Source organism: Tursiops truncatus, chromosome 3 (assembly GCF_011762595.2).
Source record: "Tursiops truncatus isolate mTurTru1 chromosome 3, mTurTru1.mat.Y, whole genome shotgun sequence".
Taxonomy (NCBI): Eukaryota; Metazoa; Chordata; class Mammalia; order Artiodactyla; family Delphinidae; genus Tursiops; species Tursiops truncatus.
Window position 1 is genome coordinate 164,052,955 of NC_047036.1, and position 22,218 is coordinate 164,075,172.

A 22,218-nucleotide genomic window follows, 5' to 3' on the forward strand; every position below is an offset into this window, starting at 1 on the left:
ATCAGACACATGCTAAGCTTGGTATCAGGGTCCCAGGGAGCCCTGCCCACCAGTCTGGAATCTGGAGGCCTGGCACCCCCAGGCTGCACCCAGGCCAAAACGCTTCTGCCCCAGCCTCTGGGTAGAGGCCACGTTCTTGGAAACTGAGGCAATCTGGGAGGGGGAGGGAGGGGGACCAGCGGGGCAAAGGCCAAGCAGCCATCGGGAGCCTGATACCAAACTCCCACAGCCCCGTTTCCACAAGGCCAGGAGTCACCCTGCCGAGGGTCCAATACCTTACTGGTACACTGCCTAACTGTATTGATTAGCTCCTGGATAACCAGGTCGACACATTTCAGACAGGGCTCTTTCAGCTTGACGACCTGCTTTTTCACAATGGCCTCGAATGCCAAGTCCGGGGTGAAGAGCCCGGTCCTAAAACCATCCGTACCCGGGGAGGGGGCAGGGAGATAAGTCAGAGAGAAACAAAGCACGGTCAGCGATTTCATAGGCACGGGCTGGGTTCCCGAGAGAGCCAAGGTTGCAGCAAGTCTGGGGGTCGGACGCCCGCGTCCGCTACCTGGAACCCCCCCAGGGCGATGTGAGGATCCCACGGCGACACAAGCGTGGAGGGCGGGAGCAAAACGGTGGGGACCCAGGAGGAGTCCGGGGCACCCATGACGGGGACAAACGCTGGGGCTCCTGCAATCGTGCCTTGGGTCTGACTTCCTCCCCACCCCCCAGGGCAAATCTGCAGTGAGCTTTCTGACTTGGCTGACCACGGTAACTGGGCCCTTTAACCCGTGTTTAACCCAAGGGCAGCGGACAGCCGCAGGGCTTACGACAGATCCACACAGAACTAAGCACATCCACCCTCGAGTGCCTTTGGAGACCCAGAGGGAGAGACTGACAGCTACTGCAAACCATCCCAGAGCCCTCTCCAGGCCCCCCCACAGTTGGGGCACCCCAAGGATTGTGGGGACTGACTCGCTGCAGGGTGGCACCATGGAGGTGAAGGGAACACGGCGCCTCCCCCCGTGGAACTTGCCTGACTCCGTGGATATTCTTAATGGCGTAGCTGATCTCCCGTCTTAAGTCCTTCTCGTCGAACTCCATCTGAGAAGAGACAAACCAAACACATGCAAGGAGGTGCCTGAGGCACCGCCACATCAGGTCTGTAGCGAGGGAATGTCACCTCCTGTGTACCATTTACATTCACAGGGCAGAATGTTTAATTGGTCAGAATTTTCAAGAACATTGAAACTCAGTTTCAGCAAGGATGCTCTGAAACTAACACTCTTGCTCTCTTGGAAGGAAAATCAACTCAAACTTTCTTCCGGGCTATGTGACAGTAAAAATCAAAACATACCTATACTGTCACAAGGTCGTTTTTAAGAGCTCTAGGAATTTATCTTGAGGAATTAATCAAGGATTAGCTACATTCACAAAACCAGCCATAACTGCTGAAAAATGTGCAAAGAACCTAAATGCCGCGAAATGGGAGACTGGTTAAATGAACGATGGGACAGTCATAAAATAAGATAGTGCTCTGCCATTGACAACGCATGAAATGTATCTACTAGTTTGGAAAGATGGCAAATCATTTGAAAAAAAAAAAGAATACAAAGGTGCATAATTAATTTTTTTAAAAATACATATGCACACACTGGTGTGGATGAATATATGTACTGTGTTTGTGGACGCAGGGAGGCTTTTTGCCTGCATTTGCACAGAAATAATTCTCAAAGGACACACATCCAGGTGCTAAGAGGCGTTGTCTGTAGGTGTTAGGATTATGGGTGTTTTTTTCCTTTTAGCTGTTGCTCTTCTATTGAAAAGAACATGACTGGTTTTTACAAAGATGGCACGTGCTCACTGTAAAAAAGTATAAAACTTCAAGCAATTAAAACAAAAAGAAAACCTCCAATCCCAGCACCCAGAGCTGACATTTTGTGAATATTCTTGCAGGTCTGTCTCTGCAAAAAGACACACATCTAGACATGCGTGTATGATTTCATATGAAGGATGTTGTAACTATCATCTGTATGTTCTGTTGTACATGCTGGCTCCATAATCTGCTTTCTCCCTTTCAACCACATGCTGGGGACATTTTCCCGTGTGAGTTTACCTATATTTTCTATGTACTTTGCAAAGAACATGTATTCAGAGGAAGAAAATGGAACTTTTCCTACAGCTCTGCTGGAAATCTCTAAGCTCAGGGAAGGAGGCCCGGGCCTGGAAGTGGGAGCTCGAGACCTCGTGGCCTGGGAGGAGGCCGGGTTCAAGGTGGACTGAGCAGAAGGGTCAAGGCTGACCAGAGGGCCTGGCCGGGCAGCGCTACCTTCACCAGCTCGAAGGGAAACCGCTCGTGGAAGATGCGATTGATCCGGGCACCCCCGGAGAGCTCTAGCGTGTCCACTTGGTCTCCGGAGCCCTCGATCCTCTTTTCGAAGTCCACCCCAAACTGCTGGACCATCCTATGAGGAAACAGAAGACCCGAAGGTCAAAGCAGAGGTTTTAACACAGCTCCGGAATTACGTCCCTGGTCAAGCCGTGGCTTACTTTCCTCCGCAGTGAAAGCACTGTATCCTAACCACTAGGCCACCAGGGAACGCCCATCTTTTTATTTTTTAGCAGCAAAACCAGACAAAATCCAGGAGCAGCCAGTGGCAAGCACTTGCTACACACCAGGCCCGCTCTATAGGCCTGCTACGACTATTCATTCATTGAGTTGGGGGCTCGGGGGGGGGCAGTTATTACTCCCATTTTGCAGATGGCAAGAGGGAGGTGCGGGGTGTGTGTCGGGGGTCACAGTTTAGCAATCTCTGCCCTGAGGTTTGGCCTGATCCAGCAGGACCATAACGTGAAAAGGGAGCCCCTGCACACAATTCAGGTGGCTTCCACTGGTTCCCGCCACCTCCCAGTCTGTTTGGGTCAGGACTCCACCACTGATGGGCTGAGAGGCCTTGGACAGGTGGCTCTGCCCTCTGAGCCTCAGTTTCTTCATCTGCAAAGTGGGTTGGTTGTAACAGCACTTCCACACAGGGTCACTGTAATAAGGATTTAAGGAGTTTCTAGATTTCATCAACTCAAAGCAGGCATTGGTCCCCAAATGCACTAATGGCCCTGGACACCCGCCAAAAAGAAAAATGTTGCCAATTAATGGTAATTCATCTGAATCATCTGGTTTGAGAAGTTAAAAAAAAATTTTTTTAAGTGCACACCTAATTGATGAAATGTGGTAAACGCCACGCGTGGCCCCTTAGAATCCAGCCCAGCCCTTAAAAAAACAGTGTCTCAGAGTATTGCTGATTAGTGCTGTGAAGAAGTGAACAGTAAAGAACCAAGATATTTATCAGTGTTTTGGTCTTCTTTAGCATTTCTAATTATTTTCCCCAGTCCCTTGCACTGTCTGTCTGAATCATTTCCTCATTTCCATTCCCCCAATTCTGGATCTCCTCAAGTACTGTGTGGAGGTTCCCCAGAAGAGGAGCTGCTCCAATCGGGACCAGCCCCGCACTGGGCTGGCAGCAGGGAGCTGGCAGTTCCCTGGCACAGAGAAGCCCGGCTCTTACGGGCAAATACAGCTGATGCCTGCAAGCTGCCAGGGCGGCCAGCCTCGGCCACCAATGGATGGGGTTCTTCCAGAACACCCAGGGGGTCACGCACAGGGCGTCCCAGATCCCCAGAAGCTCTCTGCCCACGTGAAGCAGACAGCGCCCACGCTTGACTTCCTTCCCAGAGACACAAAAAGGCCTACGTTAATGCTGCACCTGGAATGGGGACCTTGAACGGTGGCCAAATCAGGGCCAAGGTCGTAAAAGGCTGAGCACTACAGCAAGGACAGAGTACGGAGCAGGGAGTGGTTTAGGCAGCGGGATGAAGACCACGCCAGCTGCCGCCAGACTCGGAAGGGAAAAGACGCAGCATGCGTGAGCATCAGCCTCCCAGGGGCCCTGGAGTCCGTGCTGCACGCAGAGAGCATACTTACCAAGTGTCATGAGTTAAATTGTGTCCCCCCCAAAATTCATGTTGATGTCCTGACCTCCAGGACCTCAGAATGTGATCTTATTTGGAAACAAGAGTCTTTGCAGATGTCATTAGTTAAGATGGGGTCATACTGGAGAAGGGTGGGCCCCTAAGCCACTGTGACTGGTGTCCTTAGAAAAAGGGGAAATTTGGACACACAACACAGGGAGAACGGCATGTGAAGATAAGACAGAGATTGGGAACCCCAAAGTTGCCAGCAAGCCACTCGAAGTCCACAGAAGAAAGCAACCCTGCCAACACCCTGATTTTGGACACTCAGTGTACATAACTATGAGACAATACATTTCTTTTTCTTTCTTTCTTTTTTTTTTTTTTTTTTGGACACACTGCGGGGCTTGTGGGATCTTACTTCTCTGACCAGGGATTGAACCCAAGCCCTCGGCAGTGAGAGCACAGAGTCCTAACCACTGGACCGCCAGGGAATTCCCAATAAACTTCTATTTCAGTTTAAGCCACCCAGTTCGTGGTACTTTGCTGCAGCCACAGCAAATAAATACACCAAGGTACAGGGCAGGTAAGATATCTAAAACTGACCAGCGGTCCCTAGAGATGAATGGTCCTGAGTTTAGAGCCACAACTGCACGTCTAGGGAACGTGCATTCCTGATCCTAGTTCTAGAAGGAGAGAGATCCAGGCACAAAACACAAAAGCTGAGGGACAAGGGCTGGTTTGAAAAATGTCCCCGATCACCTCTGCTTGGGGAAAAAAACCTGCCAGGGTTTTAAGTGATCTGTGTTCTATGCACAGGATGGAGCTGAGGTGAAGGTCATTGTATAACTTGGTTCCCCGACATGGAGCAAGGACCAAGCTGTGCCTGGGAGGAAAAAGCTCGACCCAGAACAATCGATCATGGTAACGAGGATGATTAAAGTAGACAGTTAGCTTTCCTATCACTGGCTCCAAGTGAGCCACATACCATATATACCTGTGTGGGACCTGAGGGGGTGCCCAGAACGAGGCCGGGAGGGCCAGCGGGCATGGGGCCCCCTGGAGGCCACGGAAGCGCTACTGATTCAAATTCAATTTCTCCTCAAGCTAGTGATCCCTCTTTTAGGAGTCTGCCCTGCGGAATCCTCGCTTGTGAGCTCAACAATGAATTTGAGAAGCATCTATCGAAGAAGCAAAAAAATACCCGAATGTCCCCTATGGGCATGGGGTCACGGGAAGAGCGTATGGGATACTCCAGGCGGCCGTGGGAAATGGAAGGCTCTCGATGCCACTTCCATCAGCTGCGAGAGAGCAGAACTGGGGGCTAGTCTGATGCCACTGTTCTCATTCTCTGGTAAGACAAGAGCCTGGAGACAGGAACCGTGGTGCAGAGGAGGGAGGGGAAGTTTTCACCCTCTGTACACGTGAAGGCAGTCAATTTTATAATAAAGGCCGAGGAGGAGGTCACGCAACAAGCCATTCAAAGGGACGCCCGCCAGCAGGGAAGGAAGAAGCAAGGGCCTCTGCTGACTGCTGGTCTGTGTGGCCCACAGCCTGCAGGAGGATCTGGGATTGCAGATAAGACGCTAAAGAAGGAACACCAGCCCTCGCTGAGGGGCCACAGATGATAGCAGTGCACCTCGGCTGTGATGTCAAAACCACCCGGGCCCGGGCCGGGCCTCAGGGCACTGGTGAAAGATGACACGAACCTTGGGGGATGGGTGCTGTCGTGGAGGGTGTCCCCTGGCCCGCCCCGCCAAGGGCCCCAAAAGCGTCTTCACAAGATTCCCCAATGGCCACGTGACGTTGAGAGCCGCTGCGGGCTGCGGTCGTCATTTTAGGGGCGAAGAAAATGAGGCTCAGAGGGGTGTGGCCACCTGCCTGTGGTTGCCCATCAGGCCCAGGTTTAGCCCCAGGCCGTGGCCTCTGCAGCACGCGCTACACCAGATCTCCTAAAGCCTGCAAGGGGCCAGCGCTGGCGCTGCAGAAAGCTTTTCGGAATGGGCTGAGGCCGTCTGATGTTAAAAGCATTCTCACCCCCGATCCAACCAGTGTGCAGTGCCACTTGGCAGAGAGGGTAGGGGGACGTCAGGGCTATAACGGCCACACAGGACAGTGTCCCTCTGGGAGGGGTCTTGTACGCGGCACCATCTGCCATCTGAGGTGCCAAGGAGCTTCTGGATCCCATTCTAGCCAAGCCAGCTAAGGGTCCCCGGCAGGGCAGACACCTGGAGTGCGGAGGCAGGAGAAGACCCGGGTGAGAAGCTGAGATCACGGGGCACACCCACTCCTCCGACTCACAGCTGGGTGGCTGCCGGGAGCACCTTCTTAGAGTCAGGGTGAGGATTCCAAGAAAGCAAGCAGAAGTAGCTGACGCATGGCTCGGCTCCCTCCCCCCATGTCTGTCCTCCCTGCAGCCGCCAGAGGGCGCCCGTGAATTCCTGAGTCAGGCCACGTCCTGCCAATGCTCAGAACCCTCCATGGCTCCCACCTCAGAGCAAAAACCAAAGCCCTCCCCATGGTCTACAAGGCCCTGTAGGCTCTACCCTGTTCCCTCCCCGCCCTCCCTTCCTCCCACTCTCCCCTCGCTCACTCTGCTCCAGCCATATGGGCCTTCTCCGACATGCTGGATGAAATCCTGCCTCAGGGCCTTTGCACTGGCCGGGCCCCCAACCCCAGGACTCTGCGTGGCCCCCTTCCTCACCTCTTCAGGTCTCTTCCCGACTCTCACTGTCTCAGGGGGGCCTTCACTGGCCACTTTATTTTAAATGGCACCTCTATAACTACCCTGGCACTCTCTAGCCCCTTCCCTACTTCGATACTTGGCCATTTCACAGAGTACACATGTTCTCATCTATTTATCTTGCCTCATCCTTTCCCCCCTCCCCGTTCTGAGCATATGGTGTGTCTGCCCAGCACACTGGGGAGACCCCAGTGCTCAAGACACGGCCTAGCACACAGGGGGCTCTGGCCAAGTGTTTGTTGAACGAACAGACGGACGGATGAGTGGGGGAGCCTGAGGCCAGGTGGAGGCCCCGGAGCGCCAGGCGGGGGGAGGGGCACATACTGCAGCAGGGCTTTGGTCTTGCGCGTGGGGTCGTCGGGCCGGAAGTTCTTGTACTCCTCCACCTCCTTCTCCAGGGACAGCAGCTGGCTCTGCAGCTTGCTACGCAGGGCCGGCAGTGACTCCCGGATGTGGTTGGTCAGTTGCTGCAGGAGAGAGGCTAGAGGTCAGAGGTCAGCACAGGCAGGATGCTGAGAAGGGGCGGGCCCGCTCCACCCCCAGCCTCGAGGGTCCAACAGAAACATCCAGCTGGAGTCACACTGGCGTGAGAGGCAGGGAGAGGTGGCACAGCTCCGTCCACAGCTCGAGATGCTGCAAAAAGCCCACGGGGCCTTGGGAGGGCAGATCAACCAGGCTGTCACACCAAAGAGTACACGCAACTGTTCGCAAGGACCAGGCAGCAGGACCCAAGTGCTGACTGGGAACAGCCTCCCACAAGTGCCACTCGGTGGGGGGGGGGGGGAAAAAGCCTAGAAGCCAACGCAGGACCCAGGTACGGAAGGACTGTCAGACGGGCGATGGTGCATCCACTCTGCAGAATGCTGGGGGAACGTACAGATACGGGGACGGGCCCTACAAACTACAACAGAAACAGTTTGCCAAAAAAGGCACGGAAGACACCTATGATGTGCTCCCCTCTGTAAAGACGGGGAGAAAGTAAGAACACATTTTCATTTGCACGAACAGAGTGAAGGATGGTTCACAAGAGAAGGGCAGAATGGACCAGGTGGGTGGAAGGACCCTTCCCTGCAGCCCCCTTTTCCTCTATTGTTCTGCCTTTTGTTTTTGTTTTGTTTTGTTTTGTTTTGTTTTTTGCGGTACGCGGACCTCTCACTGTTGTGGCCTCTCCCATTGCGGAGCACAGGCTCCAGACGCGCAGGCTCAGCGGCCACGGCTCACGGGCCCAGCCGCTCCGTGGCATGTGGGATCTTCCCGGACCGGGGCACGAACCTGTGTCCCCTGCATCGGCAGGCGGACTCTCAACCACTGCGCCACCAGGGAAGCCCTATTGTTCTGCCTTTGAACCACGGGGATTTGTTCCTTATTCACAAATTTTAAAAGGGGGCAGCAGTGCAGAAAAAGTTAGGCAATGAGCCTCAAGATGGGTCGTTCAAGAAAAAGCTAGTTACAGAGCAGTGGGTAAATATCTTAACTGTTCAGGTGGTGAAAAGGAAGGCGGAAAAGGAAAAGAAGGAAAAGAGAAGCAGGAGGAAAAGGAAGGCTGGTGGTACAGACACATCAGTGTCTAGCGTCTCGAGAAGGAAGCCCAGGAAGTGGTGACACTGGCCGCCTCAGGGGAAGAGAGCCATCGCGGGATGGGAGGAAATGGGACATTCACTATATTTGCACTGTCTGACTTTTTTTAATGCTATGATAAAAGAGAAAGAGAGAAGGGAAGAAAAGAATAATAGCCATGACATCAGCTAAAACCCACAAAGTGCAAAGCAGTGTTTTGTGGCCACATCTGTCCTACAAAACAAAAGAAATGACAAACTCTCCATCAAGCTAGAAAAAAACACATGAAGGAGCCTCACACTCCGCGGAATAAATCTGATGGTCACCCCAAAGCCCTATGTGAGCTGGGGCCCCTCCCTGTGGGAGCTGCTGGTCCCTAAGGGTGGCAGTCCACTCCGGCCCCCGACAGCATCCTGGGGCGTTACAGTGGCCCCATTTAGCTCGTGAGGCAAAGGAGGGGTGGGGGGACCAGGATGTGGAGCTGGGCTGCTCACCTGCGGCTCTCAGAGGGGGCCCCAGGCACTGGCAGGGAGTTTTACTTCCCTTCCTCTCCCTCCACCCCCTGCCCAGGCAGACCGCTGCTTCCTTTCCTGGAGGGCCCCTCCCACCAGACACTTACTTCCCTCTTTGTTCTGCTGAGCTGCCTGCTCTGCCTTCCTGCTCTGCGCCAGCTCTCTTCCCGGCCCCATCACTGCCTAACACTCGACTGTGCCTCTACCTGGTGCCCCCACCTGGTGCCCCCAATTAGAAACATCCCTTCCCTAAGGACAGGGCCCAGCTCCCACGTTGCCACTGTGTCCCACTGCAGTCATGAAGGACTCAGGCTGTCGGGCCCTGCCCCATCCGAGATGCTACCATATAGCACTGAGGGGGAATTCCTCGTAACCCCGGGGCCACTAAGGACCACACTGCCTGCTAAGATATAGCTACATAATCCCACATTAGGGATTTTACTCTCGTAGAAAGTGGCACACATGCAAAACGATGTTACTAAACAGCAGCCTTTTACTGACTAGGAACATCAGAAACCAGCCTTCCAAAAAGAGCCTGCTTAAACAGACTAAGACCCATGTGTTCAGGGACTACTACAGGGCCACGAAAAAGAGTGAGGAAGCTTTTTCTGTAGGGACAGAGCTCCAGGAGATACTGCTGAGCAAAAAAAAAAAAAAAACAAAAACCAAGGGGCGGTTATCCATGACTATGCAAGAAAGAGAAATGTGATTCTCAAAAGTCCTTTTTGCTTTTATGAACAGAAAGAAACTCAGGTGGTGTTAACAGTGGTGCCCTAGGGGTGGGAAGCAGGGGCAGATGGGGGTGCTTCACTATATACTTTTTTTTTTTTTTGCGGTACGCGGGCCTCTCACTGTTGTGGCCTCTCCCGTTGCGGAGCAACAGGCTCCGGACGCGCAGGCTCAGCGGCCATGGCTCACGGGCCCAGCCGCTCCGCGGCATGTGGGATCCTCCCGGACCGGGGCACGAACCCGTGTCCCCTGCATCGGCAGGCGGACTCTCAACCACTGCGCCACCAGGGAAGCCCCCCCACTATATACTTATAAACACTGGGTTTTTTTATGAGCCCTGTGAATATACTACCTGTGGGAAAAAATAACACTAGAAAAGCAGTGAGATACCAGAGTTGCTGGCATTTGCTCTGTGCTGCATTTCATGGAGCAGACGCCAGCCCTGGGGGCAGGGATGCGGATGATTCCCGCCTGATGGTCGGGGAGGCTCGGAGAGGCGGGGCTGGGCTTTGCACCAAGGAAGGCCAGACTCCGAAGTCCTCCCACTTGGCTACTGTCGAGCGCTGCTAGCCACCCGGTGTTGGTTCAGGCGAGGCATTCGTAACCCAGGTCATCAGTGTCAGGAACTGTATGCAAACTTCTGGGTACGTGACTAAGTAATTACGGTGGTAATTAAAATAATGGTAATAAACAACAGGGTCCTACTGTATAGCCCAGGGAACTGTAGTCAATATCCTGTGACAGACCATAATGGAAAAGAATATGAAAAAGAATATATATATGTATAACTGAACCACTTTGCTGTACAGCAGAAATTAACCCAACATTGTAAAGCGACTATATACCTCAATAAAATTTTTTTAAAAAATAAAAATAAAATAATGGTAACAATAGTAGTGATGGTAGTAAGAGTACCAGTACAGACTTACTGAACACCCACTCTTCTCCAGGCCCTGAGTCAAATGTTCACTGAACCCATTTTGCTAAAACAAGTGCTGCTCTAGACCAAGGCCAATGGCGCTGTGCATGGCAGCTGTTGTGCAGTGCGCAGCCTGAGCAACTGCACAAAACACTTGCCGTACCTGATTCAGAGTCTTCTGCAGGTGTGGGGTGCCCATGCGGTCTGCCATGTGCCGGTAGGCCGGGTGGGAGAGGAAGAACTTCCTCTCTGCCGCCAGCGCTGCGCGGATGTCCTTCTTGCCCTCAATGTCCTTCTGGCTGCGGTTCACCACGCCAATGTAGCCTGTGGGGAGAGAGGGTCAGGTCAGGGCAGTGCCAGGCAAGCCAAGGAGCCCAGATGTCCCCTTTTTTCCACGGGACCGGGCAGTGTGCGGGTGTAGACATGGATCTTGCCCTATAAGTCACTCACAGAGGAGGTGACAAGCCATACGCATTACTCAGAAGCAACACGGGGAATGCAAACACCGAGTACAGTCCTGAAAAGCAACGCCAAGTGTTTGGAGGAAGAAGTTATATTCAGCATGGTGTGAGAGGCTGGACAGAGAAAAGCTCTGGAGAAGATGAATTCCACAATCCGAGCTTTAGAAACGGAAAAAAAAACCTTCAAAATTAAGGGCAATGGGGGACAGCTAATCTTGCTGGATATTAATACCTATTCTACACTGTGCCACAGTGAAAAACAGGAACCAACCTAAGCGTCCAACAAATGGGGTCTGAGTAATGGTCCATGTACCCCCATAGGAGGGACCCCACGGGAGCTTTTACAGTCATCTTGAAGAGTATTCGCCTTCAAGGGAATGTTCACAGGGACACATTCTGCTATTTTGCTAAGTGAAATGGAAAAGCAGGTCACCAGGCGGTGTGGCGCTGGAGAGCTGGCGTTCCAAACCAGCTCCGCCACCTGCCAGCTTTGCGAGCTGGGGCAAGGGATTTAGCCTCTCGGTGCCTCCGTTTCTTCATCCATAAAATGGGGATGAGCACAGAGACACTGCATTGGATTGTTACGGGGATTAAATGGGTTCTTCCACACCAACAGTGCAGAACCGTGCCTGATATGTAACAGGTACTTAATACATGTTTGCTATTCTCATTTTACTGAAAATAAAAATACTTGGGCTACTCTTGTCAGAATATCTGAAACTAAACTTAAACACGAGCCTCATCAGCCTCTGTCTAGATCAAATGACTGGTTTATAGGGAACTACAATGGCCAGATCCCAAGTGAAGCAGTACAGATAAAGGGGTCGGAGGAGGAGCTGTTTGAACAGAATCGTAGGTATTTATGTGTCAAATGATAGGATGCCTAGGATTTGCTTCGTGATCCCCCAAGGGAGGAAAGAACAACAGGAGAGGATATTGGGGACATTGAAGGTTAGCTGTATGTGATTAGCAGCGAGGCTGGGCCAGTGGTTCTCCTTGCACTTTTCTCTCCACTCGAGAGAATGTTTGAAAGCAAGTATTGAACATTAAGAAAAGTTACAAACCCTCGGGAACTCCTGGGAAGGAGAACCACAGAGTATTAAATAGGGGGACAAGCTGCGCTGTGGATGATTTGTTTCCTTCTTCTGGACACTTGTTTTCTGTTGCCAAAGTGAGTAGGCATTCACTGTGTAACTGAAAAATGCACGCAAATCAGAAGAAAAAGCTACCTGTGTTCACTCGGGCAGAAAAAAAGAAGAAAGGCTCTACAATGGAACAGAAAAGCAGTTACTTCTGGGCAGTGGGGAAATGGGATGGTGAATGTATCTGTGAGCATTTGCTGGGGTTTCAGTAAAGATAACAAAAACAAATCATTTTCCAAAAGCAAAGGTGCACCAGCTCTCCTGCTGCTCGAGCCCACCCATCTTGCCTGCCCTCCCCTGCCCTGTAGCTCCCAGGCCCTCCCGGGCCGCACCTCTTCTCAAGGGGAGCAGCTTGTTCTCCAGGATGTCCCTGGCGTCAGTGCCTTCGTCCATTAGGTCGAGCTTGGTGATGACGCCGATGGTCCGCAGGCCTGAAAAGAGCACAGAGGTCAGAGGGCACCATGAGGAAGGAGCACGGGCTGGCGACCCCGGGCCACCTGGGGCCCAGCTGGATCCCCCCACTTCCAGGCCATGTGACCTGGGACAAACCATAACATCACCTGCCTGGACCCTAGTTTCCCTCATGTCAAATGAAGGCAGTAACGCACCAATCTCAGGGGGTCGTCCATGAGGATAAACCTGGCATGTGGCCAATGTTCAATCAATAAATGCTGGCTACCGTCATCACTGGTACGACCAGCGACGGTGTCTTGCTGCAGCATCAGGGGGCAACCTCATCGAACTTGGACCCCAGGTCAGAATCTCCATGCTGTGCTGAGTGGCATGCAACGTAACACACTAACCCGTGACAATTCTTTCTAGGGTTACCTCTCATCTGAATGGCCAAAATTCCACACTGGAAACCACCCCATGGAATTCCTCTTCGTCCCAAGTTGCCCAGAATCGAGGGAACCCTGCAGATCGATCAACTGCCCATGCTGGTGCCTTAGGGCCCCTCTGTTCTAGCCATGCATGGTGTGTGTGTGTGTGTGTGTGTGTGTGTGTGTGTGTGTGTGTGTGTGTGTGTGTGTGTGTGTGTGTGTGTGTGTGTGTGTGTGTGTGTGTGTGTGTGTGTGTGTGTGTGTGTGTGTGTGTGTGTGTGTGTGTGTGTGTGTGTGTGTGTGTGTGTGTGTGTGTGCGCGCGCGTGTGTGCAAGCACCCACAAAGCTTGGGGAGGGTAGAGGCAGCCCAAGGTAGAGAGATATGACTGGGGAGGGGGTCTGGGGGCATCTACTTTATTAGAAATGTCCAATCTCACTGAAGCACTGTTCCTAAAAGCTCAGAAACAACCCAAATGTTCAAGAACAAAACAAAGACAGCAGTGGGCTGCATGGTGGATGGCTATGGACCTATGTCCCTGTGGTAATAGGCAAACACACACCACTACAGAAAAATAAGGAAAGACCATCCCATTTCTAAAAATGTAACTTTACGTGGAAGAACAAACTCTGAAAGAATATTTGCCAAGTGTGGCCACCAGTATCTGCAGGGGGAGAGGAGCCGTCACATGTTAGGTCCTACATTTTACAATGGTGACATTTTGGGGATAATTATCAGGAATACTTTCAAAGTTAGAAAGCCACTTTTTTCTGGAAGAATGCCAGCATCAAGTTCACTTAACTGTTTTCAAGCACACATCCTCACTGCCTGATCTAGCCTCTGCAGTCACGGTCACACACTATTTCCTGGGACTGGACTAGGGGGACAGGAAGGCTTGAGCGGGGCGCTGTGGGCAGGGGTGGCCCCACCCAGGAAAGCACACCTGGATGACCCTGGGGAAGAGCTGCCAGAGCCCTGAGCTTTGAGGAGCTCACAGTCCCGGCGGGAAAGGAGCCCCCTTCGCCGACTGTCCCCCAGGCCTACAAACTAGGGAGCGTGAGCAACAGAGCCTGTCTCCCCCAACTCCACACTGGTCCCCAACTCCTTCCAAAACACTGTGGGATCCAGGCAGTCAGCGGACAATTTGGAGAATGTATTTCGGTATGTGTCGTACTCTGCTAACCCCCCGCCGCTCTCAGAGCACACCCAGCTCCCCACCGCAGTCCATGGGGCCTGCTCGACTGGCCCTGGCCCCTCTCAGCCCTCGCTCCCGCGCCCTCCCTTTAGCTCACTCTGCTCTGGCCACACCGGCCCCCCTGCTGTGTCCTGGGCACCCCTGCTCTTTAGCACCCACTGTCCATTTTCCTGGGTTTTGCCTCTTTTTCTCATTCTGATCTTGCCCAGAACCTCACATCTTCAGAGGCCTGTGACTGCACCCCCTTCCACCCCAGCCTCTCTCAGTGGGTTCTATTTCCATCCAGTGCTTACCACTACCAGAAGTTATTCCACTTGCTTATTTCCAGTGGGGGATTCTGTCGCTCCCACTGGAATATCAGCTCGCTGGTGGCAGGGGGCCCCTCTCAACTTTGTCCCGTGCCGGGTTCCCAAGGCCGAAACAGAGCCTGGCATGTAGCCGGGGCTTAACTGACATTTACTGAACGAAGGCCCTGGGCCAGAGATGCCCCAGTCTCCACCACTCTCTCCTGCCCCAACTGGCTTCATTAACTCGTCATCCTTTCATCTTCCCTGCCAGACCCCCCGAACAGTGATGGAGAGACCTCCAGTCCTCTTGACAGCTCTACAAGTTAGGACCGCTGTTGCCATTTCGACAGGAGGGACCAAACCTCAGGGAGGAAGAGGAACTTCTAGAGGTGGGATTTGGACTCGCATCTGTGTCCAAGGAGGGCTGCCCTCTTCCCACCCCCCTGGACTAGCTTTCTGCACAGGCGAAGCAGGGACCAGCTTTCCAAGGAGCAATGCCAACTGCCACACACTGGCCTCCCAAGGGATGCCTCCCGGAACTGCTGGCCCTCATGGGAAATTCTGTGTCCCAGGCCTTTTCCTGGGGAGGCTGTGCGCCAAAGAGAATGCCAGTGACGTGGAATCGAGGATGTGGGGCAAGTCGTGATGCTCCAAGGCGCCGGGAAGAGGGAGCTGCTGCCGTGGGGCTCGGGGGGGTACCTTGGGGGTCGACCTCCTTGGCCAGCTTGAGGGCATCCGAGTTGGCCAGGTCCATGTTGGCGGGCGTCACGGCGAGGATGAGGCTGCTCTCCCGGCTGATGAACTGCAGGATCATGTCCTTGATCTGGTACTCAATGTCTGGGGGCTGGTCCCCCACAGGCACCTTGGTGATGCCCGGGAGGTCGATGAGGGTCAGGTTCAACACTGGGAGGGAAAGCAGAGGGAGAGGCTGTCAGAGCCAGGGCAAGGGAGGCACGCACAGCCCTGCAGGGACCTGGCCCACTTCTCCAAGTGCTGGGGGTCAGGCCTCAGGATTTCTCCTGCGCTCCAACTGGATCCCACCTTTTGACCCCATAACTCCCTCCTAGGAATCCCATCTTACAGACACCCTCCTGTACTCTATTTCAGTGAGACAACTTTGTTTCTTTAATGAAGTGACTACTTTTTTTTACTGAAATATAGTTGAAATACAATATTATATAAGTTACAGGTATATAATATAGTGATTCACAATTTTTTAAGGTTATACTCCATTTACAGTTATTATCAGCGACACAGTTTTAAATCTGGACATTTGCGTTTGCAGACTAGAATTATTCTCAATGGCTGAATAAATTTCAGCCCATCGATTCAGCCAATACCAAGGAACTATTAAAAACAAAAAGATGATACTCCGGTAAGAAACACACTCTTGAGATGCACTCATACAAAAAAGAGGCATCAACGACTTTTATACCATGCTACGATTTGAGTAAAAGTTGTGAAACACACATACACAATATATACATACATGTTCATAACTGCCCACATAGGCATGATGTATCATTTCAAGAACATGAAATATATTTGTAATTTGGGGGGGCAAGGTAGGTTTTCGCTGGATATACCCTTTTATAACTTGAATATGAGCCATGTACAGGCATCATTTGTTCAAAAATAAATAAACTGGGAATTCCCTGGCGGTCCAGTGGTTAGAACTCTGCGCTTTCACTGCCGAAGGCGTGGGTTCAATCCCTGGTTGGGGAAGTAATATCCTGCAAGCCACATGGCCCGGCCAATAAATAAATAAATAAACGCATCACAAAGAACCCATACTGAGGTGTTAGGAGTCAGCTGCGATATTCACCAAATACCATTTAAGTTAGCAATCCATGCCTCTGGGTCAGAGGGTATACATGGCTACAGGCTGCTTGCTTTGTTTAAATGATGCAGTTTTAAAATCGGGACGTTATGCAGAAAAATCTGGCTCTCTGGCTCCTCTTGAAGAACCAGAAGACCTGGCTGCCTTGGGCTGGCATCACTGTGTGGCCACCATTCACCTGGGAGCCGAGCCGTGGCTGCCCCTTTAAAAGGAGCGTACGAGCTGCAATTCACCCCAGACTCCACCATTCCTGACAGTCTCCCTGGCATGCTGTTTTTCTTAGAGCTGAGATCAGACGTGGGAAGATACGGATCCAGAGGGCTGTGTTGTGTGTAAAGAGAAATGGGAGGGGCCATATTCTTGAGAGTGAGGCCGACCCGACCCGCCTTCCGCTGCCCCCGTATGTGAGGGGTCCCTGTTGCCTACCGTGTGGTGAGTAGACCCGCAGGTTGATGGGCACTGGGGAGATGCCTTTGTTGGTCCCCGTGACCCTGTCGGTCTCGGCTTCAATCTCCTGCCGGACTTCATCAAAGTCTGTAAACTTTTTGGACTTGCAGTGCAAAAACTCGGCATATTCTGAAGAGGGAAGAAAGATGCTCAAATGAGAAAGAGAAGCGGTCTCGCTGTGCGTGGGGGAACAGAGGGCCTTCTGGGACAGGTGCTTTGCCAAGCAGAGCAAGTGAAGAATCAGTTACAGGCCTTCCAGGAATCTGGGGAGCAACAGATTAATTCTCTTGACAAGTATTTGAGGGGGGCCCTCCTATAGACCATGCCCCCCTTCTAGACCTCAGGGATTCCACAAGGTACAAAACTGGCAAAAATCCTGACTCTGTGGAACGGACATTTTCATGAAACATTTTGCAAAACAACACGTCATGACATATTATGAGTATAAAAAAAAATCAAAACCAAAACAAAGGGCTTTCCCTGGTGCTGCAGTGGTTAAGAGTCCGCCTGCCGATGCAGGGGACACGGGTTCGTGCCCCGGTCCGGGAAGATCCCACATGCCGCGGAGCGGCTGGGCCCGTGAGCCATGGCCGCTGAGTCTGCGCGTCCGGAGCCTGCGCTCCACAACAGCAGTGAGGCCATGCTGTGGCCAACAGCAGAGGCCACAGCAGTGAGGCCCGCGTACAGCAAAAACAAAACAAAAAAAACCCCACAAAAAACAAAAGACAACAACCAACAGGTGGATGTGACCAGCACTTATCCTTTTTTTCTGATGAACAGGATACGAAGGATAAGCATGCATCACCCAGAGTGCAGTGATGTACGTTTGACGAAGCTTCTGCTTCGGTTTTATATTACATGAGATGGTCCTGGGTCGTGATGCAGAATCTCAGTCAAAAGGGCCGCAAGCCGCTGCCCTGGTGGGGTCCTGAGCCGCCAGCTCCCTCTAGCCAGGTGAGATCCCCGGTGCATGTCCCTGGGACTCACTGTCCTCCTTCCCCAAGGCACCCGCACAGGATGGGGAACAGGCAGCACCACTGGCCTCACCAAAGCCCATCTCGCTGCCCCTCCTCCCCTCCTGGCTGTTCATGGGGCCCCCCAACCTAGACGTGAACCCCTCAAGAGAAAAGTTTTCTGGCTTCTTCAGGCCTTCTGAGCCCGGGGTGTCTGAAAGCCGTTACTGACACTGAGATGAAGGGAAATAAAAGTGACTAACGACAGTGCTGGTCCTATCATCAAGGCAGAGAAATCCAAAGCACAATGTGGATAAAGCAGGAAGAAAAAACGTTCATCGCAGGACACAGGTGCTGAGTCTACAGGCATTCGCTGTACAATTCCTGACTTTTCCATGCGTTTGAATTTTCACAGTATATGTTGGGGATGGGGGACCTTCTAGGCCCAGAGAGCATGGCTCCTGCAAGTGATGCTAAAAAGAGGGAAGTAAGTCTCACTGGCAAACAGCCTAAAGAACTGGTCCATGGCAGAGATGCAAAGATGTTGCAAACAGCGTTGTAGCGCTGTTTCTCACGGTAAAAGACTAGAAATTGCCTCAATGTCCACCAGGAGGAGACCTGGCTACATAAATCACAGCACAGTGTTACCATCAGCTGCAGCAGAAGAAAGGAGGGAGAAAGACCCCTGAGACAGAGAAAGGCCAGGCAGGTGAGGAATCTCTACCCAGACGTGGAACACAGCAGACAGAAATGAATGCAAAGAGGTTCGCCATCCCATCACCATAACCAAACAAACTATGGCCAACAGTCAGGCCTTGCTTGCTCTGGCCAGGCCCTGCATGTGGTCCCATTTGCTCCTCACAAGTGAGCACCTTAGCAGGTAGGCACCTCCATAATGCCCATATCACAGACAGGGAAACTGAGGCCAGAGAGGTGACACAAGCTGGCTCAAGCTCAGTGGCGGAGCTGGGATTTGGAGTTCAGATAATCTGTCTCCAGATGGCGGCTCTCGAGTCACATGGCCTCTGTGAGGCCACAGACAGGCTCTTCACCTCTCTAACCTCTGCTGCGGGGGTCAGGGGGACTCCGCGCTCAGATCACTGAGGATCTTACCCAATGTGGGCGCTGGCCACTCGGGAGCAAGGCAATGAAGACGCTGGCTGGAGGGTACAGGACCAACCACCCCAACCCCTTCAGCTGACCCAGTTCCCAAGGACGGTCGTGCTCCAGCCCTCCACAGGGACAAGAGGAAATACTCCACTGCTCTTCCTGCAGCAGCCACCAAAAATGGAACGTCCTCCAACCCACACAGAAAACCTCAGCTCTCTTCCAGCTCAAGGCCCTGGGCTCAGCACTTGCAAGGTACCATCCCCCTTCCTAGAGTGCAGGGGAATGGAGGATGGGAAAGGGGCTGCGGACCAGGACACGCCCTGTCCCTTGCAAACCTCTGCCCTGCCAGGCCGGCCTGCCTGTTGCCTCTTCCAGGGAGCCTTCCCTGACTCCATGCCACCTGGAACCCCACTGTGCATCTTGGACCTCCTCCCCTGGCAGAGCCAGGTCACCCTGGATTGTGTTCATGGGACCAGGACCTGCCAGCTGTAGCCTCCCAGAGCCTAGTGTGTGTGGCAGCCTTCCCTTCTGCCAGACCCTTTGTGCCTTTGTGTGACTGAAAGATGTGCAGGAGATGGTGCTGGAGAGCCACAACTTCTTCCCCAGAGGGTCAGTGGACAGCAGAAGCCATACCCTCTGTGCCTAACAGGAAGGTCAAGGATTCCGCCAGGCCCATCCCTCACAACCTGCCTTCTTTACTGGGCTCCTCGTCACTTTGGAACCATGGGCTAGATTCCAGGCTCATACCAACTAAGAAAGGTTCTGCCAACCCTCCTTCCTCTCCGCCCACAAGCACTGACCCTCTTAAAGCCAGACCTCAGCCTCTGCTCCTTGAAACCCTCCACAGCTCCCACCTCACCCCAATAAAAGCCAGTCTTGGGACTTCCCTGGTGGTCCAGGGGTGAAGATTCCGCGCTTCCAATGCAAAGGGTGCAGGTTCGATCCCCGGTCTGGGAACTAAGATCCCACAAGCCACACGGTGCGGCCCCCCACCCCCAAAAAAAGAGCTGAAGTCTTCACCACATGTCACTATAAAATTTCCTTCCCCCCAGCTTCTGACCCCAACTCCCTCCCCTCCAGCTACACTGGCTTGCCTGGTTTCTCACACTCCAAGCCCTCCACTCCTGCCTCAGGGCCTTTGCACTGACTCTTCTCTCTACCTACAGATACCCTTACGGGTCCCTCCCTCTCCCCCTCTAGGTTTCTGCTTGAATGTCACCTCTCCTTCTCCATGAGGCCTGCTCTGACCCCAAAGTGAGATGACAAACCTCCTCAGTCTCTTTCCCCCTTCCCTTCCTTAGGATCGTCCAAGTACCTGCCACCTTCTAATATGGTTTACCTGGTCAGCCTATGTATTTTCTCTGATCCCCAGGAGAAGGTCCGCCCCACGGGGCAGGGATCTGAATCTGTGTTGTTCTGTGTCCCCGGGGCACAGTACTCTGAGCACACAGTAGGTGCGCTGTAATTACGTTTACAACTAAAATGACTGCCGGAAAGGTAGCATGGTCCCTGCTCCAGCTTCCGTGAGGTGGCCCAGCACCACCACGGCCACCAAGCTGGATGTACGGGAGACTAGACAGGAACAGGGTCTGATGGGACCACCTGCTATCTCCCCCTCCCTCCCTCCTTCCCAATGCACTTCTTGACGGCACAGGTCCAGCCCAGAGCCAGGGTCCTGGTCTGACGAGGAAGATGGACTCGGCACAAGCATGTCACAGCAAGTGCCAGAGGCGCTCAGAAGAGAGACTCAACGTACCAGGAACTAGGAGGCGTCTCCTGGAGGGGCGGCCTGCCCGACTCAGCCCTGGCCTACCTCACGGCCGCGTGATCTTTCTGAAGTGGACACCTTTCCCCATGCCCTGAGGATGCTCTGGACACAGGGGAGTCTACAGGAGATGGAGAGAAGGTGGGGGGGATGCCCACTGGCCAGGCTCCCCCTCTGTGTCTCAGTTTCCCCGTGAGGAAAATTAAAATATGACATGGGCTTCCCTGGTGGCGCAGTGGTTGAGAGTCTGCCTGCTGATGCAGGGGACGCGGGTTCGTGCCCCGGTCCGGGAAGATCCCGCATGCCGCGGAGCAGCTGGGCCCGTGAGCCATGGCCGCTGAGCCTGCGCGTCCGGAACCTGTGCTCCGCAACGGGAGAGGCCACAGCAGTGAGAGGCCTGCGTACCGCCAAAAAAAGAAAAGAAAAAAAAAAAAGAAAAATAGGCGGAGTGTTTAGCCTGGGTTTCCACAGCCCTGTAAGTGCTTGGATGGGGGAGGTGATTTTTTTTAACGATGTACGGTCTCAAAGAATAATTCAGGGGCCTTGAGGCTGAGCTACGGGCCTGCAATGCCTGGAGAGCGCCCTCTCAACTCATCCCCAGCAGCCCAGGTCGAGCCACCACCAGCTCTGCCTGCCCTGGTCCCCGGACCCCGCTGCATCCATCCCCAGAGCAGCTGCAGCGTTTTCAAACCTTCCTTTCCTTGTGCTCAGATAACAAAGCCAGTCCCTCAGGTCCCTGGGCCCTGCCACAGCATTTCGACGGCCACACAGGCACCCCACTGGAGCCCGGCAGCAGGCTTCCCTGGAAGGAGGGCCAGCCACATGTGATCAGTCCCCGGAGGCTCCACGGGACCAGCCCAGGGCACAGCAGGAGTCAAGGATAAAGCGGGCCCTCGGCGAGCAGCTGAGCTGCCAACTCCGAAGAGCCAGCCACCCTTAGCCACTGCAGGGCATCCCACCCGCGTCCCATGGGGTCAGTGAACGCACTTGCAGTTTTTTTCTAAAAGGAGGTTCTGCCCTCCGCCCAGGACTTGTTCCCTGCCTCCTTCAGGTCTTGGCTCTAAACAACGCTGCTTGGGGAGGCCCACCCAGACCAGCCGGCCCTTCGCGGCACTCCTCACACTGACCCACCTTGTGCTTGTGTGTCCCCTGCTAAAGTCAGAGCTGCAAGAAGGGACTGCGAGGGACTTGGTTTTGGTCTTTGTACTCCACGGTGCCTGGTGCATAGTAACTGCTTAATAAAACTTAATTACTAGGTGGCCTGTTACAAAGCATTAGGTGCCAAAGTGTAGGAGGACTTCCCCCACCCCATGACTCCCATGTGGGTCCCCATTGTGTTCAGTAGCCAACACCCCGCCTCGGGCATCTCCCAGGCATGCCCTTCAAGAAGGTGCCCTCAGGACTTCCCTGGTGGTCCAGTGGTTAGGACTCTGTGCTTCCACTGCAGGGGGCCCGGGTTCAAGCCCTGGTCGGGGAACTAAGATCCCATAAGCCGAGTGGCGCGCCCCCCCCCAAAAAAAAGAAAAAAGAAAAAGGACCAAGGATATAGAAAGAAGAAAAAGATAGGAGAGATGTGTATTAAGAAGAAAACATTTACTGGATATCTTTAAGAATACGGGGGCTTCCCTGGTGGCGCAGTGGTTAAGAATCCACCTGCCAATGCAGGGGACACGGGTTTGAGCCCTGGTCCGGGAAGATCCCACGTGCCGCAGAGCAACTAAGCCCGTGCGCCACAACTACTGAGCCTGCACTCTAGAGACCACAAGCCACAACTACTGAGCC

At 53.2% G+C, this 22,218-nt stretch overlaps 1 protein-coding gene and 1 non-coding gene across 11 annotated transcripts in view; one reads left to right on the plus strand and one right to left on the minus strand.

Moving 5' to 3' along the window:
* The window catches only part of DNM2 (dynamin 2), a 94,987-nt gene that overhangs the window by 31,208 nt on the left and 41,561 nt on the right, over positions 1-22,218 (minus strand). For 6 of the 10 annotated variants that reach the window (XM_033854318.2, XM_073801894.1, XM_033854312.2 and 3 more), the window contains 7 exons: positions 16,588-16,737; positions 15,021-15,224; positions 12,353-12,451; positions 10,581-10,741; positions 7,025-7,167; positions 2,321-2,456; positions 1,028-1,095 (listed from right to left, as the gene is read on the minus strand). In XM_033854318.2, coding sequence (XP_033710209.1) covers positions 1,028-1,095; positions 2,321-2,456; positions 7,025-7,167; positions 10,581-10,741; positions 12,353-12,451; positions 15,021-15,224; positions 16,588-16,737 — 961 coding nt within the window. Of the gene's footprint in view, positions 1-275; positions 415-1,027; positions 1,096-2,320; positions 2,457-7,024; positions 7,168-10,580; positions 10,742-12,352; positions 12,452-15,020; positions 15,225-16,587; positions 16,738-22,218 lie in introns of all 10 variants that reach the window. The other 4 variants (XM_033854319.2, XM_033854313.2, XM_033854316.2 and 1 more) reach the window with 1 other exon arrangement.
* On the plus strand, positions 21,841-21,913 carry TRNAG-UCC (transfer RNA glycine (anticodon UCC)). Its single transcript has one exon. It is a non-coding gene; the product is annotated as a tRNA-Gly (tRNA).